At 47.2% G+C, this 24,274-nt stretch overlaps 1 protein-coding gene across 2 annotated transcripts in view; it reads right to left on the reverse strand.

Annotated features, from left to right (window-relative positions):
• Positions 1 to 24,274, reverse strand: part of NUP54 (nucleoporin 54) — a 325,681-nt gene that overhangs the window by 283,868 nt on the left and 17,539 nt on the right. For both annotated transcript variants that reach the window (XM_030190649.1, XM_030190648.1), the window contains exon 2: positions 14,836 to 14,937. In XM_030190649.1, coding sequence (XP_030046509.1) covers positions 14,836 to 14,937 — 102 coding nt within the window. The remainder of the gene's footprint in view (positions 1 to 14,835; positions 14,938 to 24,274) is intronic.

Consider the following 24,274-nt stretch of genomic DNA (forward strand, 5'->3'; position numbering starts at 1 on the left):
CCAACTATCCACTTTTCCTTCTAGATCTTAAAGTGGATCTAGAGCAGTGGGATCAGCCAACCTTATTGTGGTTTGGGAGAATAGTTGAGTATAAAAATTAACATGCTATATTTATTTTAGAGATTACTATATTTATTTCAGGAATTACTTGTCCCGCCTCCCAAGAATTTTTGGTCCTACTTTCAGGACAGAGTTTCTAAATTTATCTGGAGCATTACCTAGAAGTATTCTTTATAGGGAAAGAAAGAAGGGAGGTTTGGGAGTCCCTAACTTATTCCTATACCATAGAGCTGCTTAAGCTAAAGTGGCTGAGGAATGGTTTTATGCCCATCCTCACAAACTATGGATTACAATAGAACATTTCCAAGATGATCCTGTTCAATTTAACTAATTGATGTAGCTGCCTCAACTATTTTGGTCTTTAGCTGTGGACACTTGCCCTTCTGTTACCCCCTTCAGATTTGGGACTGAATGAGTACGAAGCATGAATTAAAATTATCTAAGCACTCGCCAATCACTGCCAGCCCCCTCTTCCTTCTGGGGTTGGGCCCCGGTGCGTTTAGATGCTGGGAACTCATGGGCTGGCATGGTAGGGTCAGCTGTTTTATAATACAAAGGTAATGGTTTTTGAGGAATTGGTTCATACTTAGCTTATGCTCCATGATCTCTACATTTATAGACAATTCACTTCCTAATGTCCAAAACTATTAGGTAGAGAATTACTTGTGACAATTCTTTTCTAAAAGAACTATATAAGGATTTCTGGGGCACTAAGGGCTTAATTTTGGTAATATATAAAACACCTTAGGGATAAACACCCCTATATGTTTTATTCACAGATCCATGAGGGAAAACAAGTTGGGTGTTCACTATGAGGAAAGGGAATGGTTTGCTAGGGATTAAGCATACACTCACCTCTCTACAGCTGTATATATACAAGAAAATGGGATTAAACTTGTATAGTTAACCATATCTTTCTTACTGCTACTCTTCTTTGTTGGAAGACCTGTGATGAGCAGACATACTGGTGGTCTTTACAAAAAAGATATCACTTTTGGGAAAGTGCCTACTTGTTATGATTTCAATAAAAAGACCGCTAACTTAAAAATAAAAGGATTAAATATATGGACCCCGGTGAAAGAGTAACACTACAGATCAAGATAATGGAAAGACAACATGGATCAACGTAAACTAGCCTGATGAAATCACCAATATGAACCACTAACAATATGGACCTATATTATGAGACTAAATTACAGACCTAATCATGGCCCGACATCAAGGTGCAGATCATGGATTCATATCTTGAGGCTAGGCTGTGAAACTGGATTATGAAACCCCAATATAGAGCCATCATCTGGCCCAAATACATCCAAGACAAACATCCCAAACCTCACATTAGTCTGAGAGGGCTTCTCAGCCACCAGACAAAACCAAAAGAGAATCCACTGCAGTTGTCTTCTTGGGTGGGTACTGGACTGGCTAGCAGGTAAGAACAAATTTCTCCTTCCTTATTCTGCTAGACTAGTCCAAAGCTTTAAAATCCATAGGAGAGAGACCTAGCCTCATGCTAGACCAACGTTTCCAGGAAAGCAAAACTCAAGGAAAGAAAATGAGAAAGTAAGAACAAATTTCTCCTTCCTTATCCTGCTAGACTAGTCCAAAACTTTAAAATACATAGGAGGGAGGCCAAACCTCATCCTAGACCAACATTTCCAGGCAACAAACTCCAGTTTGGGAATCTGTCATTGGGATGGTTGATCATAGAACCATTGATGCTCAACAGCTCTATTACACCACCACCACAATAATTCAGGACAATGGTGCCCATGTTAACTATAGAGGTCTAGTACTCCCAGGACCTAGAAATAAAGCAGGCAGATCAATCATAACGATTCACCTCACCTTCACTGGCACTGTCCACCTCTTTACTTATCTCCAAGCAGCAAAATTCCAAACTATCAAAGAAATAGGGATGAGGAGGGATCCTAGGATTAACCCTAATCTCCGAAACCCACAACAAGATTCGGAAATCACTCACAACAAAAAGGATTCCATAACTTAAGGCAAAAACAACAGACTGTCACACGACATCCGAAGCATCCCTCCCTCAGTCTGAGTTCAGCACTCCAAGAAAGGCTATTTCAAACCCCGAAGTTGAGACTGAACAACTCCCCCCCCCCCCTCCAGGCAATCACTTCAAGAGGAAACTGAAGGCTACAACCACTCGAGCCAATAAGGCACTTACCCCACTGACCAGTATTCAGCTTCTTACCGGCCTAGGGAAAAGTAGGACAGGGGTAGGATCGGACAAAAAAAAACAAGCAACAATCAGAAAGGCTACCAGAATTTGCCACTACCAACTCATGTAGAAAGGGAGGAGGAGCCTAAGGCCATATAGAAGCCTCAATTATAAGCAATCCTCTAACCATGACACATACCTGAAGTACAGCCCCCAGAAACCAAAGACTTAACTAGATGCTAGGCCTGAATGTAAGACCCTGCATAGTACAAAAGTCCTGCCACCCAGCATCTTAAAACCCTGATCAGACTATGTCTAGGCCCAATGTGTAAGGATACTGACCCCAGCCGTTATCTATAACTGGGGTAGGATCTTCAGTATTCAACTAATTTGAAGGCAGAACCACATGTAACGGCTAAAATTGCATGGCTATCAGGATAGCAGCAGGCTACAAAATGGCCACAGTGTCCTATACAAACCTCACAGCAGTTAAAGAAAAGTGGTATTTCTACTGAGGCACCATGAATTCTGATCGTGGAGAGGACTGTGGGTCTGGTTGGCTGCTGCCCTTTTTGTGAGGGTATACTGAGGCTTCTGGCTGATGAGTAGCAGCCCTCTTACTAGATTTTTTGCCACTTCCATGATCAACCTTGTTGATTTTGAAGAACCAGCCCAGTGGTCTGCCTAAAATGTGGGAGCCTTGAATTATTTTATTGTACACCACCTTGACCTTTATAGATTTGGTGGTATTATCAAGAGTTAGTAAACTATATACAGGTGGACCTCAGTTTATTATTATTATTATTATTATTATTATTATTAATGCTGCCAGTTGCTCTATGAACTGATCCTTTAAAACTGCTGACAATGGTGCCCCCTCTCCGCAGCTGGTGGGGGTGGAACAAAGAGCATGAATCACTGAGGCTGCCAGTAGAGCACTTGGGCAGCTCGGAGGACAAGGTAGTGCACCCATAGAGCGAATTGGGGGGGGGGGGGGGCAGGAGGAGGGCCTAAAGGAGAGGCAGCTGGAATACCTGATGCTGCCTTTGACATGACTGCTGAAGTTGGTGCAGCCATGAGTCAGGAACCTGGGGGGTGGGAGAAGAGAATCTGCAGTAACAAGTGAAAATGACCTCGGAGATCAGTGATCTAATTGCTGCTTCTGTCAGGTAAAAAAGGGTCTAAAGTTTTGTTTGTTTGTTTTTTTAATCATTGCAAAAATGAAACAAGCATACACAAACGTGTCGGGAAAATAGATACACACACACAAAAAAAAAACTTCAAGATCAAATAAGGAAATTAAATATCCTGCATACTATTTAGTCCTCAAAAAGAAGAGGGTGTACCATGTATAATTCTAAGTAATAACAACAAAATTAGGATACAATTACACAATCCCAGGCACTTAATATTACGAGGAGAATCTACTCTACTCCTAAGGTGGAGATGTAACCTGAAGGGTAGGAACCACAGGAGAAGATTGTTTTCCAGACAGGAAAGTAGTTGAGTATCATAAAAAATATATTTAGACCCTTGCCACCTAATGACACATTTACATGGGTAGTTCAACCAAAATTAAGCTCCCAACTGAAGAACTCCAGACTGCATCATTAAGAATTGTTTCCTTCTTTTTTTGTGTTGGTTTGGCCACATCTGAGAAGACATTAATTGATCTGTCCATAAATTTCTCACCACTGTTTCTAAAGAAGAGTTTTAATATCCAGTTTCTACGGATTCCAATACAAAATCTGCAATCAAAGTCCCTGTTTGCAAAGTTGGATCACCAGATGACTATTCTTTATACATATCTACTACACCGCTATGGCTAAGGACAGAACTAAGCGGTTTACAGACATATACAGACAGAAAGGGACTCCATTACTCAGACAGAAAAGGAAAGAATACAGCATATGACCTCATCACAAAACCTAAAGAGGAAAATAGGCCAAGAAAAAGAGAAGCCAGCTGGAGAGAAAATGAGGGAAGTAGGGATTTTAGACACAGTGCTCAATGCTGATCCCCAAAGGCCTGCCTAAAAAGCAAAGTCTAAATAGCAAATTGAAATTTGGAGAGAGACAATTCGGCCCAAATTTCCAGAGGGAGGCTATTCCAGGTGGCAGGAGCAAGAAAATAAAAAAAAAAAGTGTGTTCGTGTTGGGCTAGTCTGGAGCCAGATAAAATAAGATAATAGTTCAGAGAGTACAAAGTACAGGGAGGAGAGTACAGGATGGCAAGAGATGCAAGTTAAGATGGGAGACCAAGCCCAAAAGCTATAAAGGCTAAAAGAAGAATCTTATACAGTGGTGGAAATAAGTATTTGATCCCTTGCTGATTTTGTAAGTTTGCCCACTGACAAAGACATGAGCAGCCCATAATTGAAGGGTAGGTTATTGGTAACAGTGAGAGATAGCACATCACAAATTAAATCCGGAAAATCACATTGTGGAAAGTATATGAATTTATTTGCATTCTGCAGAGGGAAATAAGTATTTGATCCCCCACCAACCAGTAAGAGATCTGGCCCCTACAGACCAGGTAGATGCTCCAAATCAACTCGTTACCTGCATGACAGACAGCTGTCGGCAATGGTCACCTGTATGAAAGACACCTGTCCACAGACTCAGTGAATCAGTCAGACTCTAACCTCTACAAAATGGCCAAGAGCAAGGAGCTGTCTAAGGATGTCAGGGACAAGATCATACACCTGCACAAGGCTGGAATGGGCTACAAAACCATCAGTAAGACGCTGGGCGAGAAGGAGACAACTGTTGGTGCCATAGTAAGAAAATGGAAGAAGTACAAAATGACTGTCAATCGACAAAGATCTGGGGCTCCACGCAAAATCTCACCTCGTGGGGTATCCTTGATCATGAGGAAGGTTAGAAATCAGCCTACAACTACAAGGGGGGAACTTGTCAATGATCTCAAGGCAGCTGGGACCACTGTCACCACGAAAACCATTGGTAACACATTACGACATAACGGATTGCAATCCTGCAGTGCCCGCAAGGTCCCCCTGCTCCGGAAGGCACATGTGACGGCCCGTCTGAAGTTTGCCAGTGAACACCTGGATGATGCCGAGAGTGATTGGGAGAAGGTGCTGTGGTCAGATGAGACAAAAATTGAGCTCTTTGGCATGAACTCAACTCGCCGTGTTTGGAGGAAGAGAAATGCTGCCTATGACCCAAAGAACACCGTCCCCACTGTCAAGCATGGAGGTGGAAATGTTATGTTTTGGGGGTGTTTCTCTGCTAAGGGCACAGGACTACTTCACCGCATCAATGGGAGAATGGATGGGGCCATGTACCGTACAATTCTGAGTGACAACCTCCTTCCCTCCGCCAGGGCCTTAAAAATGGGTCGTGGCTGGGTCTTCCAGCACGACAATGACCCAAAACATACAGCCAAGGCAACAAAGGAGTGGCTCAGGAAGAAGCACATTAGGGTCATGGAGTGGCCTAGCCAGTCACCAGACCTTAATCCCATTGAAAACTTATGGAGGGAGCTGAAGCTGCGAGTTGCCAAGCGACAGCCCAGAACTCTTAATGATTTAGAGATGATCTGCAAAGAGGAGTGGACCAAAATTCCTCCTGACATGTGTGCAAACCTCATCATCAACTACAGAAGACGTCTGACCGCTGTGCTTGCCAACAAGGGTTTTGCCACCAAGTATTAGGTCTTGTTTGCCAGAGGGATTAAATACTTATTTCCCTCTGCAGAATGCAAATAAATTCATATACTTTCCACAATGTGATTTCCGGATTTAATTTGTGATGTGCTATCTCTCACTGTTACCAATAACCTACCCTTCAATTATGGGCTGCTCATGTCTTTGTCAGTGGGCAAACTTACAAAATCAGCAAGGGATCAAATACTTATTTCCACCACTGTATTTTAGCCAAAAGGAAACTGGTAACCGGTGACGGTCCTTAAGAAGATGAGACACCCGATCAAACTTTCCTGTGTGACAGAGAACCCAAATTGCCGTATACTATGATGACTGTAACGTCTTAACAGAGGCCTGAGTAACATCAGCAGAGATAATATTGCAAAGCTTGACATTAATAAGAAGAATGCGAGCAAACATTTTGTACCAACCAAAGCAGTCAGAGTGTAAAAGCAAGATTTGACAAGAGAAGAAATGAGTGGTGTAAAGAATAATTGGGAATCAATTGTCACCTCCAAATAGCAGAATGTGTTAACTGGCTTAATAAATGTGCCTAGAATAGTGTTTCCAAAACTGAGTGCTGTCATGACAAACTCACAGGGGTGCCATAGGAGGAGATGCACAATAGTGGCCTGCGCATGCCACTGCTTTGTTTCCTGCCCGCCCTCGGCATGCAGCCAGGGGAAGCAACCACACATCATGAGTGCCAACACCTTGAGGCAACAAATCCCCAGGCCCCGCTACAGCTGGAGAATGAGGAGCGCCAAAGGCCGCAAACAGAGAACTTACAGCTTCTCACCTGGGGAGGGCTTGAGGAGGGATGGAGCAGGGTGTGCGAGGAGCTGCAGGCCCGGCACAGACTAAAAGCCAGACATGGAGGAGGAGACTTGGCTGTCAGTGGAGCCACAGGGGAAGTGAGGTGCTTTATCCTCAGCACAGTATCTTTACCTCTCGGTGATTCCAGCTCAGGCAGCAAGAAGCCAGAAAAGTAGGAATCCATGTTTATGGGGGTGGGGGAATACCTGTATGGCTGGGGGGAAGGCACATGCCCTATGTGGCCTAGGGGGCACCACAAAAAAAATTACCTGGACACGAAAGGCGCCATAAACTGAAAAAGAAACCACTGGCCTAGAAGTAGAAGATCTGAGGAAGGACAACTATATCGATCAGAAATAAGCCAATGCGACACAGCATCTAGACAAAATTGAAGAAGGATGATATGAGATGAATCTGAATCAGTGCAATAAGGCAGGAGAATATAGTCAGCATAAATGTATGTGGAAATACAGAATCGCTTAATGATTGAAGCTAATGAGCTAAGAAACAAGTTAAATAAGAGAGGAGAAAGTATAGAGCCTTGTGGGACACTACAGTTCTAGTGATCCCCTCGGGAAGCTAAGTGCAGTACAAAGAAATAAGATCAAAGGCTGCAGAAAGATCCAAAGAGATGGCAAGTGGACTTAGAGAGTCAATGTAAACATTAGGAATAGCTCTACCTTCTTTTTGAGTTTTCTTACATTGTGGTAAATAGTAAACATGTTAAAAGGTGGGCAAGCTGCTTCTGGGACTTTTAAAACTTTAAAGAAATATATATTTTTTAACAAGTCCACTGGAAGAAATAAAGCAGATTTATTAAATTTTATAAATCTTAGTGTACGATTCCTCAGCTTATAAGAATAGCCATACTGGGTCAGACCAATGGTTCATCCACCATTGAGAAAAATGGCCATTTAACCCAACCCTCTGTTTTTTGTCCACTAACCAATTCTTAATCCACAGAAGGACATTGCCTCCTATCCCATAACTCTTTAATATCCTACTTCCAGAAGTGGCCAATCCAGGTCACAAGACCCTAGAGGAAACCCAATTAGTAGCACCATTCCATGCTACCAATCCCAGGGCAAGCAGTGGCTTACCCCATGTCCATCTCAACAACAGACTATGGACTTCTCCTCCAGGAAATTGTCCAACTATTTTTAAACCCAGATACACTAACCAACATTACAACATCCTCTGGCATCGAGTTCCAGAACTTAACTATTCTTTGAATGAAAAAATATGTCCTTCTATTTGTTTTAAAAAGTATTTCCATCCAATTTCATTTAGTGTCCCCTGGTCTTTGTACTTTCTGAATGCATGAATAATCGATTCACCTCCACCCACTTCACACCACTCAGGGTTTTGTAGACCTCAATCATATCCGCCCCTCCCCCCACCTCAGCAGTCTCTTCCAAGCTGACGAGCCCTAACCTCTTTAGCCTTTCCTTATAAGGGAGCAGTTCCATCCCCTTTATCATTTTGGTTGCTCTTCTTGGAACCTTTTCTAATTCCGCAATATTGTTTTTAAGTTACGGCGACCAGAACTGAAAATACTCAAGGTGAGGTTGCACCATGGAGCGATACAAAGGCATAATAATATTTTTGGTCTTATTTTACATCCCTCTCCTAATAATTCCTAGCATCCTGTTTGCTTTTTTGGCCGCCGCCGCCACACACTAGGCAGAAGATTTCAGCGTATTGTCTACAATGATACCTAGGTCTTTTTCATGAGTGCCGACTCCTAAAGTGGACCCTAGCATCAGATACCTATGATTCACATTATTCTTCCCAATGTTCATCACTTTGCATTTGTCCACATTAAATTTCAGCTGCCATTTGGATGCCCAGTCTTCCAGTATCCTAAGTTCTTCCTGCAATTTTTAACAATCTGTATGTGTTTTGACAACTTTGAATAGATTCGTGTCATCTGCAAATATAATCACCACTCATCGTTCCAATTTCCAGATTATTTATAAATATGTTAAATAGCAACAGTTCCAGTACAGATTCCTGTGGCACTTCACCCTCCTCCATTGAGAAAAATGGCCATTTAACCCGACCCTCTGTTTTTTGTCCAATGACCAATTCTTAATCCACAGAAGGACATTGCCTCCTATCCCATGACTCTTTAATTTTCTCAGGAGTCTCTCATGAGGTACTTTCTGATAACCTACTAGATACACTATGTCAACCGGCTCACCTTTGCAGATGACATGTTGATATTTTTGGACCATGCATCTCGGGGACTTCCCCTTCTCACAGACCTTATTCAGCAATTTGGGACTTTTTCATGTCTCAAGATCAACTTTGAGAAACCAGAAGCACTGGCGCTTTCCACCAATTGTGCCTGTATGCAGCTGCCTGATTTTCCTCTAACCTGGTCTTTAGGTCCTATGAATAGAATAGAAATGTGAACAGGTCTCGTAGATCAAGAATCAGACATACTCCTCCTGTCTTTTTCAGAATAACAAATATCTGGGAGTCAAGATGGCGGCTCGAGCTTGAGGCTCTGTGGAGGCTAACGCTGAGCTCTGTTCAATTATTACCTTCTTCCAATATGCCGCATACAAAGCGAAAAGGTGCAGTGAAGGGTGTCTTACCGTCGGCCCAATCACTCCCTCCGGGCCAGCGAACGCTCCTACAGTTTGCCACGAGCACCCCTGTGGATACTGGCATGAGGAAACCCGCTGTTGGATCCGCCAAAGGAGCGGCGTTTCCACTAGGGTCGGAGACATCATTATCCCCGCCAGAGCTTAATCCGCCGCTTTGCCCTGCAGCCCTTCGGATGAGCGATGAGGACTCGATGGGACCGGAAGTTGGTAACCAAAGGGCCTCAGACGGTAGAACTCTTCCCCAGGACGCAGATGGTTCGAACATAGAGCTTCAAGCTCCCCAAGCGGTGACTCTACACTCTATTTGGGCAGCAATTCAACAACTAACAACTGCGGTCACAAAAACTTCTCGAGATACAGCATTGCTGGTAAATAAGCTTGACTCTTTAACATTAACCTTAGAAACTGTTAAGACTGAACAATTTGCTCAAAAAACTGAAATAACATCGCTAAAATCTGTCACGGATGCTTTGATAAAAGACAAAATGAAAACTTCTGGACCTTGATTATTATCACATGGATTCGCGTTGGAGATTTTATCTGGCAAATAGTAAACTCTGTTAATAGGTGGTATTGCCGATTGAGGGTAAGCCAAAACTTCCAATAAGTATTTTTTAAGGAAATCCATTGGAGTAACTCCAATTTGAAAAGGAAAATTCAGTAACCTCAAATTTAGTCTTCTATTATAGTTCTCTAAATGATCCAATTTTAAAGAAGTGGGATGTTCAAAAGCTATCCCTACGAAGGTGGGAAGCCGAACCTGCCACACATAGAACCGACGCCCCAAATGTAGCCGCTGTCTGTGCGGCCCCCACTATACTATCATGGTTACTGAAGACAAGCAGAGAAGCCCACGCCTCTGCCCTACAAATATCCACCAGAGAAGACAACGAAGCCTCTGCCCAAGACGTAGACACACACCCAGGAGAATGTGTCTTCAAACCTGAGAAGAATAGCCTCCCAGAATATAGGCCAAGACCACAGCCACCGTCACCCACCAGGCAAAAGAAGCCTTGGATGCCAAGAGACCCAACTGCTGTTAACCAAACCGCACAAAAAGGTCTATACGAAAGGCGGAAGACATCGGGAACCTCAAAAAAACACAAGAGAGCCCTGTGAAAGTCCAGAAGCCTGCAAGAGGCATATAGCCGACTAAATAAAAAGAAATCAACAAGCACTCGGGCAAGAAAGACGATACTGCCCAAAACAAGACCCCCCGCCTCCAAAACAAAAACGGAGTAAGGGTCCTACTAAGAAGGGGCCCGAAGTTGCAAGAAGCAACAGGTCAATGGAAGCACCCCAATATCACCGAGTTCTACATGAGAACTATCAGGATCACCTAGCGACGGGGGACAAACAGAGAGTGCTGCAGCACCCGAAGGCCCAGCATAAAATCCCATTCAGAAAAGGTACACGAAGGGCAGCATAAGCGATCCACACCTCTCTGAAAACGAAACACAACCAGAAGAGCCATAAAGAAGAAGTCTGCCAACGACCCTGAAAGCAAGCCAGGGCTGCCACTAGAACCCACAAGGAACCCAACGCTAGCCCTTGATACTCCCTCCTGCAAAAATGCCAGGAAATGGCCCAGGGAGGGAGCAAGTACTGGCAGGCGCCGAGGAAGAAGAGCGCTTCCTAGCCTGCAGAAGGGAAGCCATGAATGAATCCAACAATCCTTCTTCCTCAGCCGAGTCCTCTCAAGGGCGAGGCTGTAAGATCAAAGGGAGAAGAATTCTGAGGTAATCACAGTAACTCCCCAACTAGGAGCTTCACGAGATCTGCATAGCACTGGAGCCGAGTCCAGGCTGGAGAACGGGCACACTGAATCCCGAAGGTCTGCCACTCTGCTCCACTCCCGGCCTAACTTCGGCATGGGAAAAGACGCATGGGAATCCCTCACTCAGACCCAAATGCAGCAGGGCGTCCAGACTCAGAGAGTCCTCTTCCATGCGATGGCTGAAGAACCGAGGAAACGTGACATAGGAATAGGCCAAGAGAACTAAGCCCATCGATACATCACCAGATGTAACAGCTCGACCGACAGCTCCCACTCGCTGGAAGTCCGATCGTGCCTAAGAAAGTCAGTCCCCACGTGAGGGACCCCCTCAAAACAGCCGAAAGGCACAACCGGCGTCTCTCTGCCCTGGCCAATAAGCAGCTGGGCTCCAGAGCCAGCATACTGCTAGGAGACCCCCCCTAGCTAGTAGAAGAGGTCAGTGCCATAGCAATGTCCGAAAGGCCCAAACCAAAGCATTCCCAACAGTAGGGCAAAAGCCTCCAGAGCTTAGCAAACCATTCACAGCTCCAGAGGTTAGAGGGCCAATGTGTTCTACTAGAGACCAAGAGCCTTGTGCCAGGGGATCCTAGCAAAAGGCCCCTCAGCCCAAAAACTGTCATCCGTACACCCCACTTCCCAAGGCAGGAGCGGGGAGGGCCTCCCTAGGGTCAATGATTGGGAAAGCCACAAACACCTCAGCTCTGTCTGACCACTAGGGGCAAAGAAGCCGGAAGCTGTAACCCTCTGAAACCGGAGACCAGTGGCTGAACAGGGCCCTATGAATTGGCCACATCAGAGAATAAAGTACCACTTCCAGGGCCGCTGTCACAGAACCGAGGACCTGCACGAAATCCCAGGTCGGAAGCTGGGAACAAAGCAGAAGCGAAGAATCTGGAGAGCCAACCTAAAGCACCATCCCTCTGTGAGAAACACTCAAGATCACAGGGAATCAAAAAGAACACTTAGATGTTCCAAGTTGGTGCGCTGGTGCCAGCCGCCTCCACTGAAATTGAACACCCAAACCAGAAAAGAAAAATACAGGCGAACCATTGTGAAGGGGCCTCCACAGAGGCTTGGCAAGAGGAGGCCCGGATTAGCCAGCTGTCCAAGTGAAGGAAACGAAACCTCCATCTCCGCAGAAAGACCGCTACGCGCACAACCTAGGATAAGGTCCCCAGGCCCGTGAGGAGACCAAATGGCCGGAACCAGAAAAGAAACGCAGAAGCAGGCCACAGAGGGGAAGGTAATTACACCTCCCTGGTCTCGAGCAGAGAGAACTCTCTCTCTGAATGGATGGGAGGCACAGACCTCAGGGTCACCATCCGAAAACGGACACCGGTGGACCCCTTGAGATCCAGATTGGGTTGTACTGCTCCCGTCTTCCTGAGAACGCCAAAATAGGAGAACCGACCAGACTGCGCTCTGCGAGAGGGACGGGAACAATGGCCCGAAGAGCCAGCAGCACCTCAGCTGAGTTTCCGCTCCGAGCTGCCAGAGGCCTCCGGACAAAGAGACTGTAAGAAGAGAAGAGCTCCCGGAGGGGAGAACTCCAACTGGAAGCCTTCACCCAGAATAACCAGCGCCAGAGCTGAGGAAAAGGTAGACCACACGTCCCAAAAAGCTGGAGCAGCCCCCTGGAGGCCTGGATGGACCAGCTGGCCTGGCTACATTGGGATTGCCAGGAGACAGCAGCCATTCACTCTGAGTGCCCTGCCGGCTCTCCGTCCCCCTGAAGGAAGATTGCCGGGCCTGAAACCAAGCCCTCTGGCCAAAGGTCTGACCACCAGACCTACACATGGAAGCTGTCATGAAACAGGGCACCTGCCGAGCCTGCAGGGCGAGCCAAAGAACGTCTTCTGGAAGATGCTGGGGCTCGTTCACCCAGCTCCTGAACCAGATTGCTGAGGTAATTCCCAAAAGAAATGTGCCTCAAAAGGGTAACCTGACTACGCAGGCCTTGGAAGTGACAACTGCCACCCACGCTCACAGCCAGAACTGATGCTTCGCGGACAGCGTCAATAACATGCCTGTGACTGAAACACTAAGAATGACCTACACAGTGGCCATCAGATAGGCTAAGCCCGCCTCCATCCAGGCAGCCCGGTGACTGCCCCGGGAAAAGGGACTGCTGATGCCACTGCAAACAGGTCAGTGCCACCAAAGGGCTACCAATAGAAGCCTGCAGCTCCAAAGCACACACCTCAAGATGCGCTGCAAAGTCCATTTCGGCTTCCTATCTAGCAGATCCCTCAAGGCAAGGCTGCCAACCCCCAGGAGGGTAGTACTCTAGGTGACTGCAGACAGCAAGTCCAACTTAGGTAAGGGAACGTCTCCTCCATCTGTGCCAGACTCACTGTGTTTCCTGTAACTCCTCATCCTCTGAGTAGGCTGGTTGCTGAGCAGGCTCTCACACAGGAAAAAGCAGGGAAAAGGCGCAGAACACCCCAGGGGGAAGGCACAACAGGGACCCAGCACCATCAGGTATGTCTGCTCAACTGCTCATTCTGCTCAACTGGGAACCAGCTGACCAACTGGACCAGGAGCAAGGCCTCAGAACCACAGACAGAGGAAGTCTGTCCATTCACCTGCTGGAGATAGAAGATACTGAGGAGCTGAGTTGCCAGGGAGCTATGTAGTGGTGCTCAGTTCTGTATTTTCTATCTCCACCTGCTGGTCGATGGACATAAGTACCCACTCGTCCTGGAACAGTGGGAATGAACGTAGTGGAAAAGGGCAATCAATTCTGGCGTCCACATTTATGCACCACATATATGCATAAATATATAGAATACCAGAACTTTTGTGTATAACTGGCAACAAAGCAACTAAGCACCATTCTGTAAATAGCACGTAAAGTGGTATAGAGTGTAAATGCAATGAGCATCCACATGAGAGAGGAATGGGTGAGGCTGCCACTCATACAGCTTATATAAATCTGTAAGTTACATGTGCCCTTGCTGCATTTATGCAACTACAGTTATGCCAGGTCTATGTCTGGTATTAACTGTGGGTGCATAAATGTTAGACACAATAATGTCAGGTTATGCTAGTATTTTATAATCGCACACCATCAGGGAGACTAAAAGGGGATGTCCAGTTATAGAATTGCCCTCAATATTTTTAGCACAATGTGAATTGTTAAACTTTTGTTAAAAATGTACCTTCAAACAAATATTCTACACAGACAATAAACTGTATTCTTTATTTTTATCAAAATTGTTGATATTTTTGGGGTAAAAAAAAAAATACTTGCATGATAAGACTCATTTCAGTTGTCATTTTTTGGGGGGCTCGGTTTGCCTTATTTACATATGAGAGAGAGAGAGAAATTGATTTTCCATGTGAACTACTTATTCATGTTCTTCTCTTTCTCATTTCCTTTATTGAGAGACAAAGGCTGGACAAAGACTAAATGAACTCTCAAACTGAAGCAAGAATGCTACCAAAAATCCTGCCTTAATGAACAGCCAAAGAATAAACAGAAAAAAACATGACAGATTAACTGCAAACAAACAAACAAAAAAAGTGTAGAATAGCTCAGAGTATTTTACAATGCAACTGACACCGTGTATAGTGCAAAAGCGCACATTTACTCATCCACAATCAGATTAACACTAGAGCTTAAATCTAGAACCATCAACTAGAAATCTTAAAAACTGGTATTTAACAGGCGATTCTGATGCATTAACTACCTCTGCTGGAAATGGAAACCGATTACCTCCAAAAGCTGAAGCAGCAGTTGTTGTGGTGGTGCCAAATCCAAATCCTGTTGAAGCAGTGGTTTTGGCAGCAAAAGTGCTCTGTGAGAATCCAGTTGAGCCTTAAAAATAAGGCATAAAAAAAGTAATCAAGTCCAGTTTTACACAGCTATAATTTAATACAAAATATACAACTACCAAATACTCTGCTCTTCTTAGACTATGTACTAAAAGCAAATGCTACATACCTGTAGAAGGTATTCTCCGAGGACAGCAGGCTGATTGTTCTCACTGATGGGTGACGTCCTCGGCAGCCCCTCCAATCGGAATCTTCCTAGCAAAGTCCTTTGCTAGCTCTCGCGTGCCCGCGCGCACCGCGCATGCGCGGCCGTCTTCCCGCCCGAAACCGGCTCGAGCCGGCCAGTCCAGTATGTAGCAAGACAATACACTTCAAGGGAAGACACAACTCCAAAGGGGAGGCGGGCGGGTTTGTGAGAACAATCAGCCTGCTGTCCTCAGAGAATACCTTCTACAGGTATGTAGCATTCGCTTTCTCCGAGGACAAGCAGGCTGCTTGTTCTCACTGATGGGGTATCCCTAGCCCCCAGGCTCACTCAAAACAACAACCATGGTCAATTGGGCCTCGCAACGGCGAGGACATAACTGAGATTGACCTAAAAAATTTACCAACTAACTGAGAGTGCAGCCTGGAACAGAACAAACAGGGCCCTCGGGGGGTGGAGTTGGATCCTAAAGCCCAAACAGGTTCTGAAGAACTGACTGCCCGAACCGACTGTCGCGTCGGGTATCCTGCTGCAGGCAGTAATGAGATGTGAATGTGTGGACAGATGACCACGTCGCAGCTTTGCAAATTTCTTCAATGGAGGCTGACTTCAAGTGGGCTACCGACGCAGCCATGGCTCTAACATTATGAGCCGTGACATGACCCTCAAGAGCCAGCCCCGCCTGGGCGTAAGTGAAGGAAATGCAATCTGCTAGCCAATTGGATATGGTGCGTTTCCCTACAGCCACTCCCCTCCTATTGGGGTCAAAAGAAACAAACAATTGGGCGGACTGTCTGTGGGGCTGTGTCCGCTCCAGGTAGAAGGCCAATGCTCTCTTGCAGTCCAGTGTGTGCAGCTGACGTTCAGCAGGGCAGGAATGAGGACGGGGAAAGAATGTTGGCAAGACAATTGACTGGTTCAGATGGAACTCCGACACAACCTTTGGCAAGAACTTAGGGTGAGTGCGGAGGACTACTCTGTTATGATGAAATTTGGTGTAAGGGGCCTGGGCTACCAGGGCCTGAAGCTCACTGACTCTACGAGCTGAAGTAACTGCCACCAAGAAAATGACCTTCCAGGTCAAGTACTTCAGATGGCAGGAATTCAGTGGCTCAAAAGGAGGTTTCATCAGCTGGGTGAGAACGACATTGAGATCCCATGACACTGTAGGAGGCTTGACAGGGGGCTTTGACAAAAGCAAACCTCTCATGAAGCGAACAACTAAAGGCTGTCCTGAGATCGGCTTACCTTCCACATGGTAATGGTATGCACTGATTGCGCTAAGGTGAACTCTTACAGAGTTGGTCTTGAGACCAGACTCAGACAAGTGCAGAAGGTATTCAAGCAGGGTCTGTGTAGGACAAGAGCGAGGTTCTAGGGCCTTGCTGTCACACCAGACGGCAAACCTCCTCCACAGAAAGAAGTAACTCCTCTTAGTGGAATCTTTCCTGGAAGCAAGCAAGACGCGGGAGACACCCTCTGACAGACCCAAAGAGGCAAAGTCTACGCTCTCAACATCCAGGCCGTGAGAGCCAGGGACCGGAGGCTGGGATGCAGAAGAGCCCCTTCGTCCTGCGTGATGAGGGTCGGAAAACACTCCAATCTCCACGGTTCTTCGGAGGATAACTCCAGAAGAAGAGGGAACCAGATTTGACGCGGCCAAAAAGGAGCAATCAGAATCATGGTGCCTCGGTCTTGCTTGAGTTTCAACAAAGTCTTCCCCACCAGAGGAATGGGAGGATAAGCATACAGCAGGCCCTCCCCCCAATCCAGGAGGAAGGCATCCGATGCCAGTCTGCCGTGGGCCTGAAGCCTGGAACAGAACTGAGGGACTTTGTGGTTCACTCGAGATGCGAAGAGATCCACCAAGGGGGTGCCCCACGCTTGGAAGATCTGGCGCACCACTCTGGAGTTGAGCGACCACTCGTGAGGTTGCATAATCCTGCTCAGTCTGTCGGCCAGACTGTTGTTTACGCCTGCCAGATATGTGGCTTGGAGCACCATGCCGAGACGGCGAGCCCAGAGCCACATGCTGACGGCTTCCTGACACAGGGGGCGGGATCCGGTGCCCCCCTGCTTGTTGATGTAGTACATGGCAACCTGGTTGTCTGTCTGAATTTGGATAATTTGATGGGACAGCCGATCTCTGAAAGCCTTCAGAGCGTTCCAGATCGCTCGCAGCTCCAGGAGATTGATCTGTAGACCGCGTTCCTGGAGGGACCAGCTTCCTTGGGTGTGAAGCCCATCGACATGAGCTCCCCATCCCAGGAGAGACGCATCCATTGTCAGCACTTTTTGTGGCTGAGGAATTTGGAAAGGACGTCCCAGAGTCAAATTGGACCAGATTGTCCACCAATAAAGGGATTCGAGAAAACTCGTGGACAGGTGGATCACGTCTTCTAGACCCCCAGCAGCCTGATACCACTGGGAGGCTAGGGTCCATTGAGCAGATCTCATGTGAAGACGGGCCATGGGAGTCACATGAACTGTGGAGGCCATGTGGCCCAGCAATCTCAACATCTGCCGAGCTGTGATCTGCTGGGACGCTCGCACCCGCGAGACGAGGGACAAGTTGGTGGCCCTCGCCTCTGGGAGATAGGCGCGAGCCGTCCGAGAATCCAGCAGAGCTCCTATGAATTCGAGTTTCTGCACTGGGAGAAGATGGGACTTTGGATAATTTATCACAAACCCCAGTAGCTCCAGGAGGCGAATAGTCATCTGCATGGACTGCAGGGCTCCTGCCTCGGATGTGTTCTTCACCAGCCAATCGTCGAGATATGGGAACACATGCACTCCCAGCCTGCGAAGTGCCGCTGCTACTACAGCTAGGCACTTTGTGAACACCCTGGGCGCAGAGGCGAGCCCAAAGGGTAGCACACAGTACTGGAAGTGGCGTGTGCCCAACTGAAATCGCAGATACTGTCTGTGAGCTGGCAGTATCGGGATGTGTGTGTAGGCATCCTTCAAGTCCAGAGAGCATAGCCAATCGTTTTGCTGAATCATGGGGAGAAGGGTGCCCAGGGAAAGCATCCTGAACTTTTCTTTTACGAGATATTTGTTCAGGGCCCTTAGGTCTAGGATGGGACGCATCCCCCCTGTTTTCTTTTCCACAAGGAAGTACCTGGAATAGAATCCCAGCCCTTCTTGCCCGGATGGCACGGGCTCGACCGCATTGGCGCTGAGAAGGGCGGAGAGTTCCTCTGCAAGTACCTGCTTGTGCTGGAAGCTGTAAGACTGAGCTCCCGGCGGACAATTTGGAGGTTTGGAGGCCAAATTGAGGGTGTATCCTTGCCGGACTATTTGCAGAACCCACTGATCGGAGGTTATGAGAGGCCACCTTTGGTGAAAAGCTTTTAACCTCCCTCCGACTGGCAGGTCGCCCGGCACTGACACTTGGATGTCGGCTATGCTCTGCTGGAGCCAGTCAAAAGCTCGCCCCTTGCTTTTGCTGGGGAGCCGTGGGGCCTTGCTGAGTCGCACGCTGCTGACGAGAGCGAGCGCGCTGGGGCTTAGCCTGGGCCGCAGGCTGTCGGGAAGGAGGATTGTACCTACGCTTACCAGAAGTATAGGGAACAGTCTTCCTTCCCCCGAAAAATCGTCTACCTGTAGAGGTAGAAGCTGAAGGCTGCCGGCGGGAGAACTTGTCGAATGCGGTGTCCCGCTGGTGGAGAGACTCTACCACCTGTTCAACTTTCTCTCCAAAAATATTGTCCGCACGGCAAGGCGAGTCCGCAATCCGCTGCTGGAGTCTATTCTCCAGGTCGGCGGCACGCAGCCATGAGAGCCTGCGCATCACCACACCTTGAGCAGCGGCCCTGGACGCAACATCAAAAGTGTCATACACTCCTCTGGCCAGGAATTTTCTGCACGCCTTCAGCTGCCTGACCACCTCCTGAAAAGGCTTGGCTTGCTCGGGGGGAAGAGCATCAACCAAGCCCGCCAACTGCCGCACATTATTCCGCATGTGTATGCTCGTGTAGAGCTGGTAAGACTGAATCTTGGCCACGAGCATAGAAGAATGGTAGGCCTTCCTCCCAAAGGAGTCTAAGGTTCTAGAGTCTTTGCCCGGGGGCGCCGAAGCATGCTCCCTAGAACTCTTAGCCTTCTTTAGGGCCAGATCCACAACTCCAGAGTCGTGAGGCAACTGGGTGCGCATCAGCTCTGGGTCCCCATGGATCCGGTACTGGGACTCGATCTTCTTGGGGATGTGGGGATTACTTAGTGGCTTAGTCCAGTTCGCAAGCAATGTCTTTTTCAGGACATGGTGCAAGGGAACAGTGGACGCTTCCTTAGGTGGAGAAGGATAGTCCAGGAGCTCAAACATTTCAGCCCTGGGCTCGTCCTCCACAACCACCGGGAAGGGGATGGCCGTAGACATCTCCCGGACAAAGGAAGCAAAAGACAGACTCTCGGGAGGAGAAAGCTGTCTTTCAAGAGAGGGAGTGGGATCAGAAGGAAGACCCTCAGACTCCTCGTCAGAGAAATATCTGGGGTCTTCTTCTTCTTCCCACGAGGCCTCACCCTCGGTGTCAGACACAAGTTCACGGACCTGCGTCTGCAACCGCGCCCGGCTCGACTCTGTGGAGCCACGTCCACGATGGGGGCGTCGAGAGGTAGACTCCCTCGCCCGCATCGGCGAAGCTCCCTCCGCCGACGTAGTCGGGGAGCCCTCCTGGGAGGTGGCCGCAGTCGGCACCGCACGCGGTACCGACGTCGGGGACCTCACCCCGGGCGATGGGCCAGCCGGCGCCACGCTTGACGGTACCGGAGGCGCAAGCACCGCCGGTACTGGAGGGGTAGGGCGCAACAGCTCTCCCAGAATCTCTGGGAGAACGGCCCGGAGGCTCTCGTTCAGAGCGGCTGCAGAGAAAGGCATAGAGGTCGATGCAGGCGTCGACGTCAGAACCTGTTCCGGGCGTGGAGGCTGTTCCGGGCTGTCCAGAGTGGAGCGCATCGACACCTCCTGAACAGAGGGTGAGCGGTCCTCTCAGTGCCGATGCCTGCTGGGTGCCGACTCCCTCGGCGACCCAGAGCTCTCGGTGCCGACACGGGGAGGGGACCGGTGTCGATGCTTCTTCGACTTCTTCCGAAGCATGTCACCGGAGCTCCCCGGCACCGACGAGGAGGACGTAGAATCCATCCGTCGCTTCCTCGGGGCCGAGACCGAAGAGGGTCGATCCCGGGGGGGCTGTACCGCAGGAGCCCTCAGGGTAGGAGGAGACCCACCCGAGGGCTCACCGCCACCAGCAGGGGAATGGACAGCCCTCACCTGCACTCCACTCGATGCACCACCGTCCGACGACATCAGGAGACGAGGTCCCGGTACCACCGACGTCGATGCAGCTATCCGATGTCTCGGCGCCGATGCAGAGGGCCGATGCCTCGATGCACTCGATGCACTGGCAGCCAAGGATGAAGGTCTGGACGCTGATGACGTCGATGCACACGATGACCCCAGTGCCGATGCCGACGAAGAGCCCGAGAACAAAACGTTCCACTGGGCTAATCTCGCTACTTGAGTCCGCCTTTGTAACAGGGAACACAGACTGCAGTTCTGGGGACGGTGCTCGGCCCCCAGACACTGAAGACACGAAGAGTGCCTATCAGTGAGCGAGATTACCCGGGCGCACTGGGTGCACTTCTTGAAGCCGCTGGAAGGCTTCGATGTCATGGGCGGAAAAATCGCGCCGGCGAAGTCAAAATCCGAAATGACGAATTTGGAGCACCAAAACTTCAAGGGAGAAAAATCTCGACCGAGGCCGAAAGAAGGCCTACCCCGACGATGAAAGAAAACTTACCGGGGCAAAAACTGGAAATACGGGAAGGGAAAACGAGACCCAAGGGGGTTTTCGGAGCACTTCCCGACAAATTTAAAGAACTTTTCCGAAGAAAAACACGTCAATATAAAACGGACGCGCGAGGTCGACTCTCCGGGGCTCGACACGACAAAAAACACAGCCGTACCGAGTGCGGACGAAAGAAGACTGGCCGGCTCGAGCCGGTTTCGGGCGGGAAGACGGCTGCGCATGCGCGGTGCGCGCGGGCGCGCGAGAGCTAGCAAAGGACTTTGCTAGGAAGATTCCGATTGGAGGGGCTGCCGAGGACGTCACCCATCAGTGAGAACAAGCAGCCTGCTTGTCCTCGGAGAAAGACCATCCCACAATGCTGAGCATCAATACTTAAAATCTGCAGTCAGGTTGATGGGCTCTTATTCAAAAAAATGATCTTTCTTATTCTAATACACATGACTGACAAATCACATTTATATTTCAGCCTTCTCTCCTGCAAAAAAAGAAGCAAAATGGTGTGGCCATTTTGGTCCATAATCAATGGAGGTGGAAGTTATTCATCAAGCAACAGATGGAGAGGGCAGATTGGTTAAACTAGAGATGAAATTCAATGATTTGTCATTATATCCCATCAATGATTATGCGCCCAATACAGACTCACCAGAGTGCTTTCATATTACTGCAAATGAAACAACCACTGCAGATTCTAACACTGTTATTTTACACAGAGACCGAGTTCAAGATGATAGTGTGCTGGCTTTGGCATTTAGACTGACTATTCAATTAATGATTATTACATTTGGGCTTTTGATAGCTGGAGAACATTGCATCCTACTGGGCATGAGTATACATTTTTCTCTCTACCACATCAAAGTCATTCACATACATACTTTTTCTATTACCCAATATCATGAGAGCCACCTCTGTGAGTGCTGTGAGGCTTGACCACCCCCAATATTGAGCAAACCCTCTGACTATGTCCAGGAAGGGGGCCCCCCATCATTTTGAACAAAGTTGGCTTTAGAGGCCACCAACACTGCTTTTTTCAGTTTCAGCCAAAATCGCTACCGAAACTGTCTAAACACTTTTGGACGAAACTGCAGCCAAAGCTTATTGCCTGGTTTCGGACAAAGCTGACACCAAAAGATAAAGATTGGTTGTGGGTCATTCCATGCCAAGTGGTCTAAAATTTAAAAAAGTTCCCACCATCATGTCTCCAATTTTGTTCAAATTTTATCTGTTGCGCGAGTCAGGTGTTAAACAAAGTTTCACAAAATTTGAGGTCTCGAACTGAAATAGTTGCAGATCTAGACCACCTTTTCTGAAAGGTTGTCAGTCCATGAGCGCACGACATTTACCAAAATGCCATTTTTGGGGTCTAATAAAATCCAAACCCATTTATAAGAATGGCTAAAAAAATTCAAATCCTGTACAGTTTTTGATGCTAATTCCGAAGAAATACATTTTAACATTATGGATGCAAACTCCAGTCAAACAAGTTGACTCAAAGTGTGCATCGAAATTGGTCGCGACTCACTGGAACATATTTGGACCAATATTCAGACCGCAACAACTTCCATGCAAACAAAGATACGGACTTGAAATTTTGAACGAGCATTATGCTTGTGCTGGACATAATACTGCCAAATTTGCAACTAACCAGCATCTATAACCGCCCTGCAGGATCTCTTCAAAGTTGGCACTGTCAGCACAAATGGTAAAATGTACCAAAGTTCAAAGCCAATTATTAAAAGAGTCTGCCTGAATCAGCTTGTGAACAGTATCATCTGAAAGAGAAAATTGTGCTCTACAACACTGATATGTTTTTGTTTTGCAATGCCACCATTAAGTAGCCATTTACTCAGGTCAAAGTATGTTATATTTAGTACGCTTGATGCGCTAATTTTTCTTCATTTCTAGGAAATTGAGTCTTAATAGTCGCTTAAAAGTATTGATATAATTTTTTATTCATTCGTATTTTATTTGTTGATTGTCCAATCGTTTATTGTGCGCTGTTATCAGTTTGGTCGTGCCATCTCAGGTGAATATTCCAGCTTAATAAATTAGTGATGCTGAACAAATAGATAAAGTCACAAACCTTCAGCCTGGGCAGTATGTTGCTTGCATTTATGGTGGATTGGAAACGTTTGTGAAACGTCTGAAACATCAGTTGAACAGAAAGATGCTTTCATAAGCTTCATGCATCCTCATGGTCCCGCTACTTCATTTTATTGGCCGGTAAGACGCGATACTTGCTGGATCCCAGAACAACTTATCATTGCTGTTATTCCAGCTCCATCAGTGACATCATCTGGTCGGCAATATAGTTTCCCTGAAACCATTCTCTTGCAGATCAATGATGCTTTCAGAATGATGAAGTACCTGAAGAAGGCAGGCATGGGAACCTGCAGTGAAGTAACTGAAGAAGGCAGGCTTGGGAACCTGCAGTAAAGAAACCCACAATCAGGCTTGGGATCCTGCAGTAAAGATACCCACAATCAGGCTTGGGATCCTGCAGTAAAGATACCCACCTGTGGCTGTTACTGCATGGCTATCGGGCGTGGCCCCTATGGCGATGGGGATGCTGGTTTCAATGTGATAACCAGTAATGGCTCAGCTATCATGGACCAACGCAATACATCGCACACACAAAATATAACATACTTTGACCTGAGTAAATGGCTACTTAATGGTGGCATTGCAAAACAAAAACATATCAGTGTTGTAGAACACAATTTTCTCTTTCAGATGATACTGTTCACAAGCTGATTCAGGCAGACTCTTTTTTAATAATTGGCTTTGAACTTTGGTACATTTTACCATTTGTGCTGACAGTGCCAACTTTGAATAGATCCTGCAGGGCAGTTATAGACGCTGGTTAGTTGCAAATCTGGCAGTATTATGTCCAGCACAAGCATAATGCTTGTTCAAAATTTCAAGTCCATATCTTTGTTTGCATGGAAGTTGTTGCGGTCTGAATATTGGTCCAAATATGTTCCGATGAGTCGCGACCAATTTTGATGCACACTTTCAGTCAACTTGTTTGACTGGATTTTGCATCCATAATGTTAAAATGTATTTCATCGGAATTAGCATCAAAAACTGTACAGGATTTGAATTTTTTAGCCATTCTTATAAATGCTGTTGAACAAAAGAAAGATTTGTTGAATAAAAGTATGAAAAATGCGGAGTGGAAGGCTCCATGATTACAACAAGCTGTTTTAACACTAACCCTCCTGAGGCATGAGAAATTTGACGGACATTAAACATTAGCCAAAGGCAGGCTCCAGAAAGTCTGTGGGCTAGAAGTTAGGGGGGGTAATAGAAAGCAGATGTTCTGCACATGATTAACAGTTTGTGGTATTCAAAGACTTGCACAGGAATGT

This window comes from Microcaecilia unicolor, chromosome 2, assembly GCF_901765095.1.
Source record: "Microcaecilia unicolor chromosome 2, aMicUni1.1, whole genome shotgun sequence".
In the NCBI taxonomy this organism is placed as follows: Eukaryota; Metazoa; Chordata; class Amphibia; order Gymnophiona; family Siphonopidae; genus Microcaecilia; species Microcaecilia unicolor.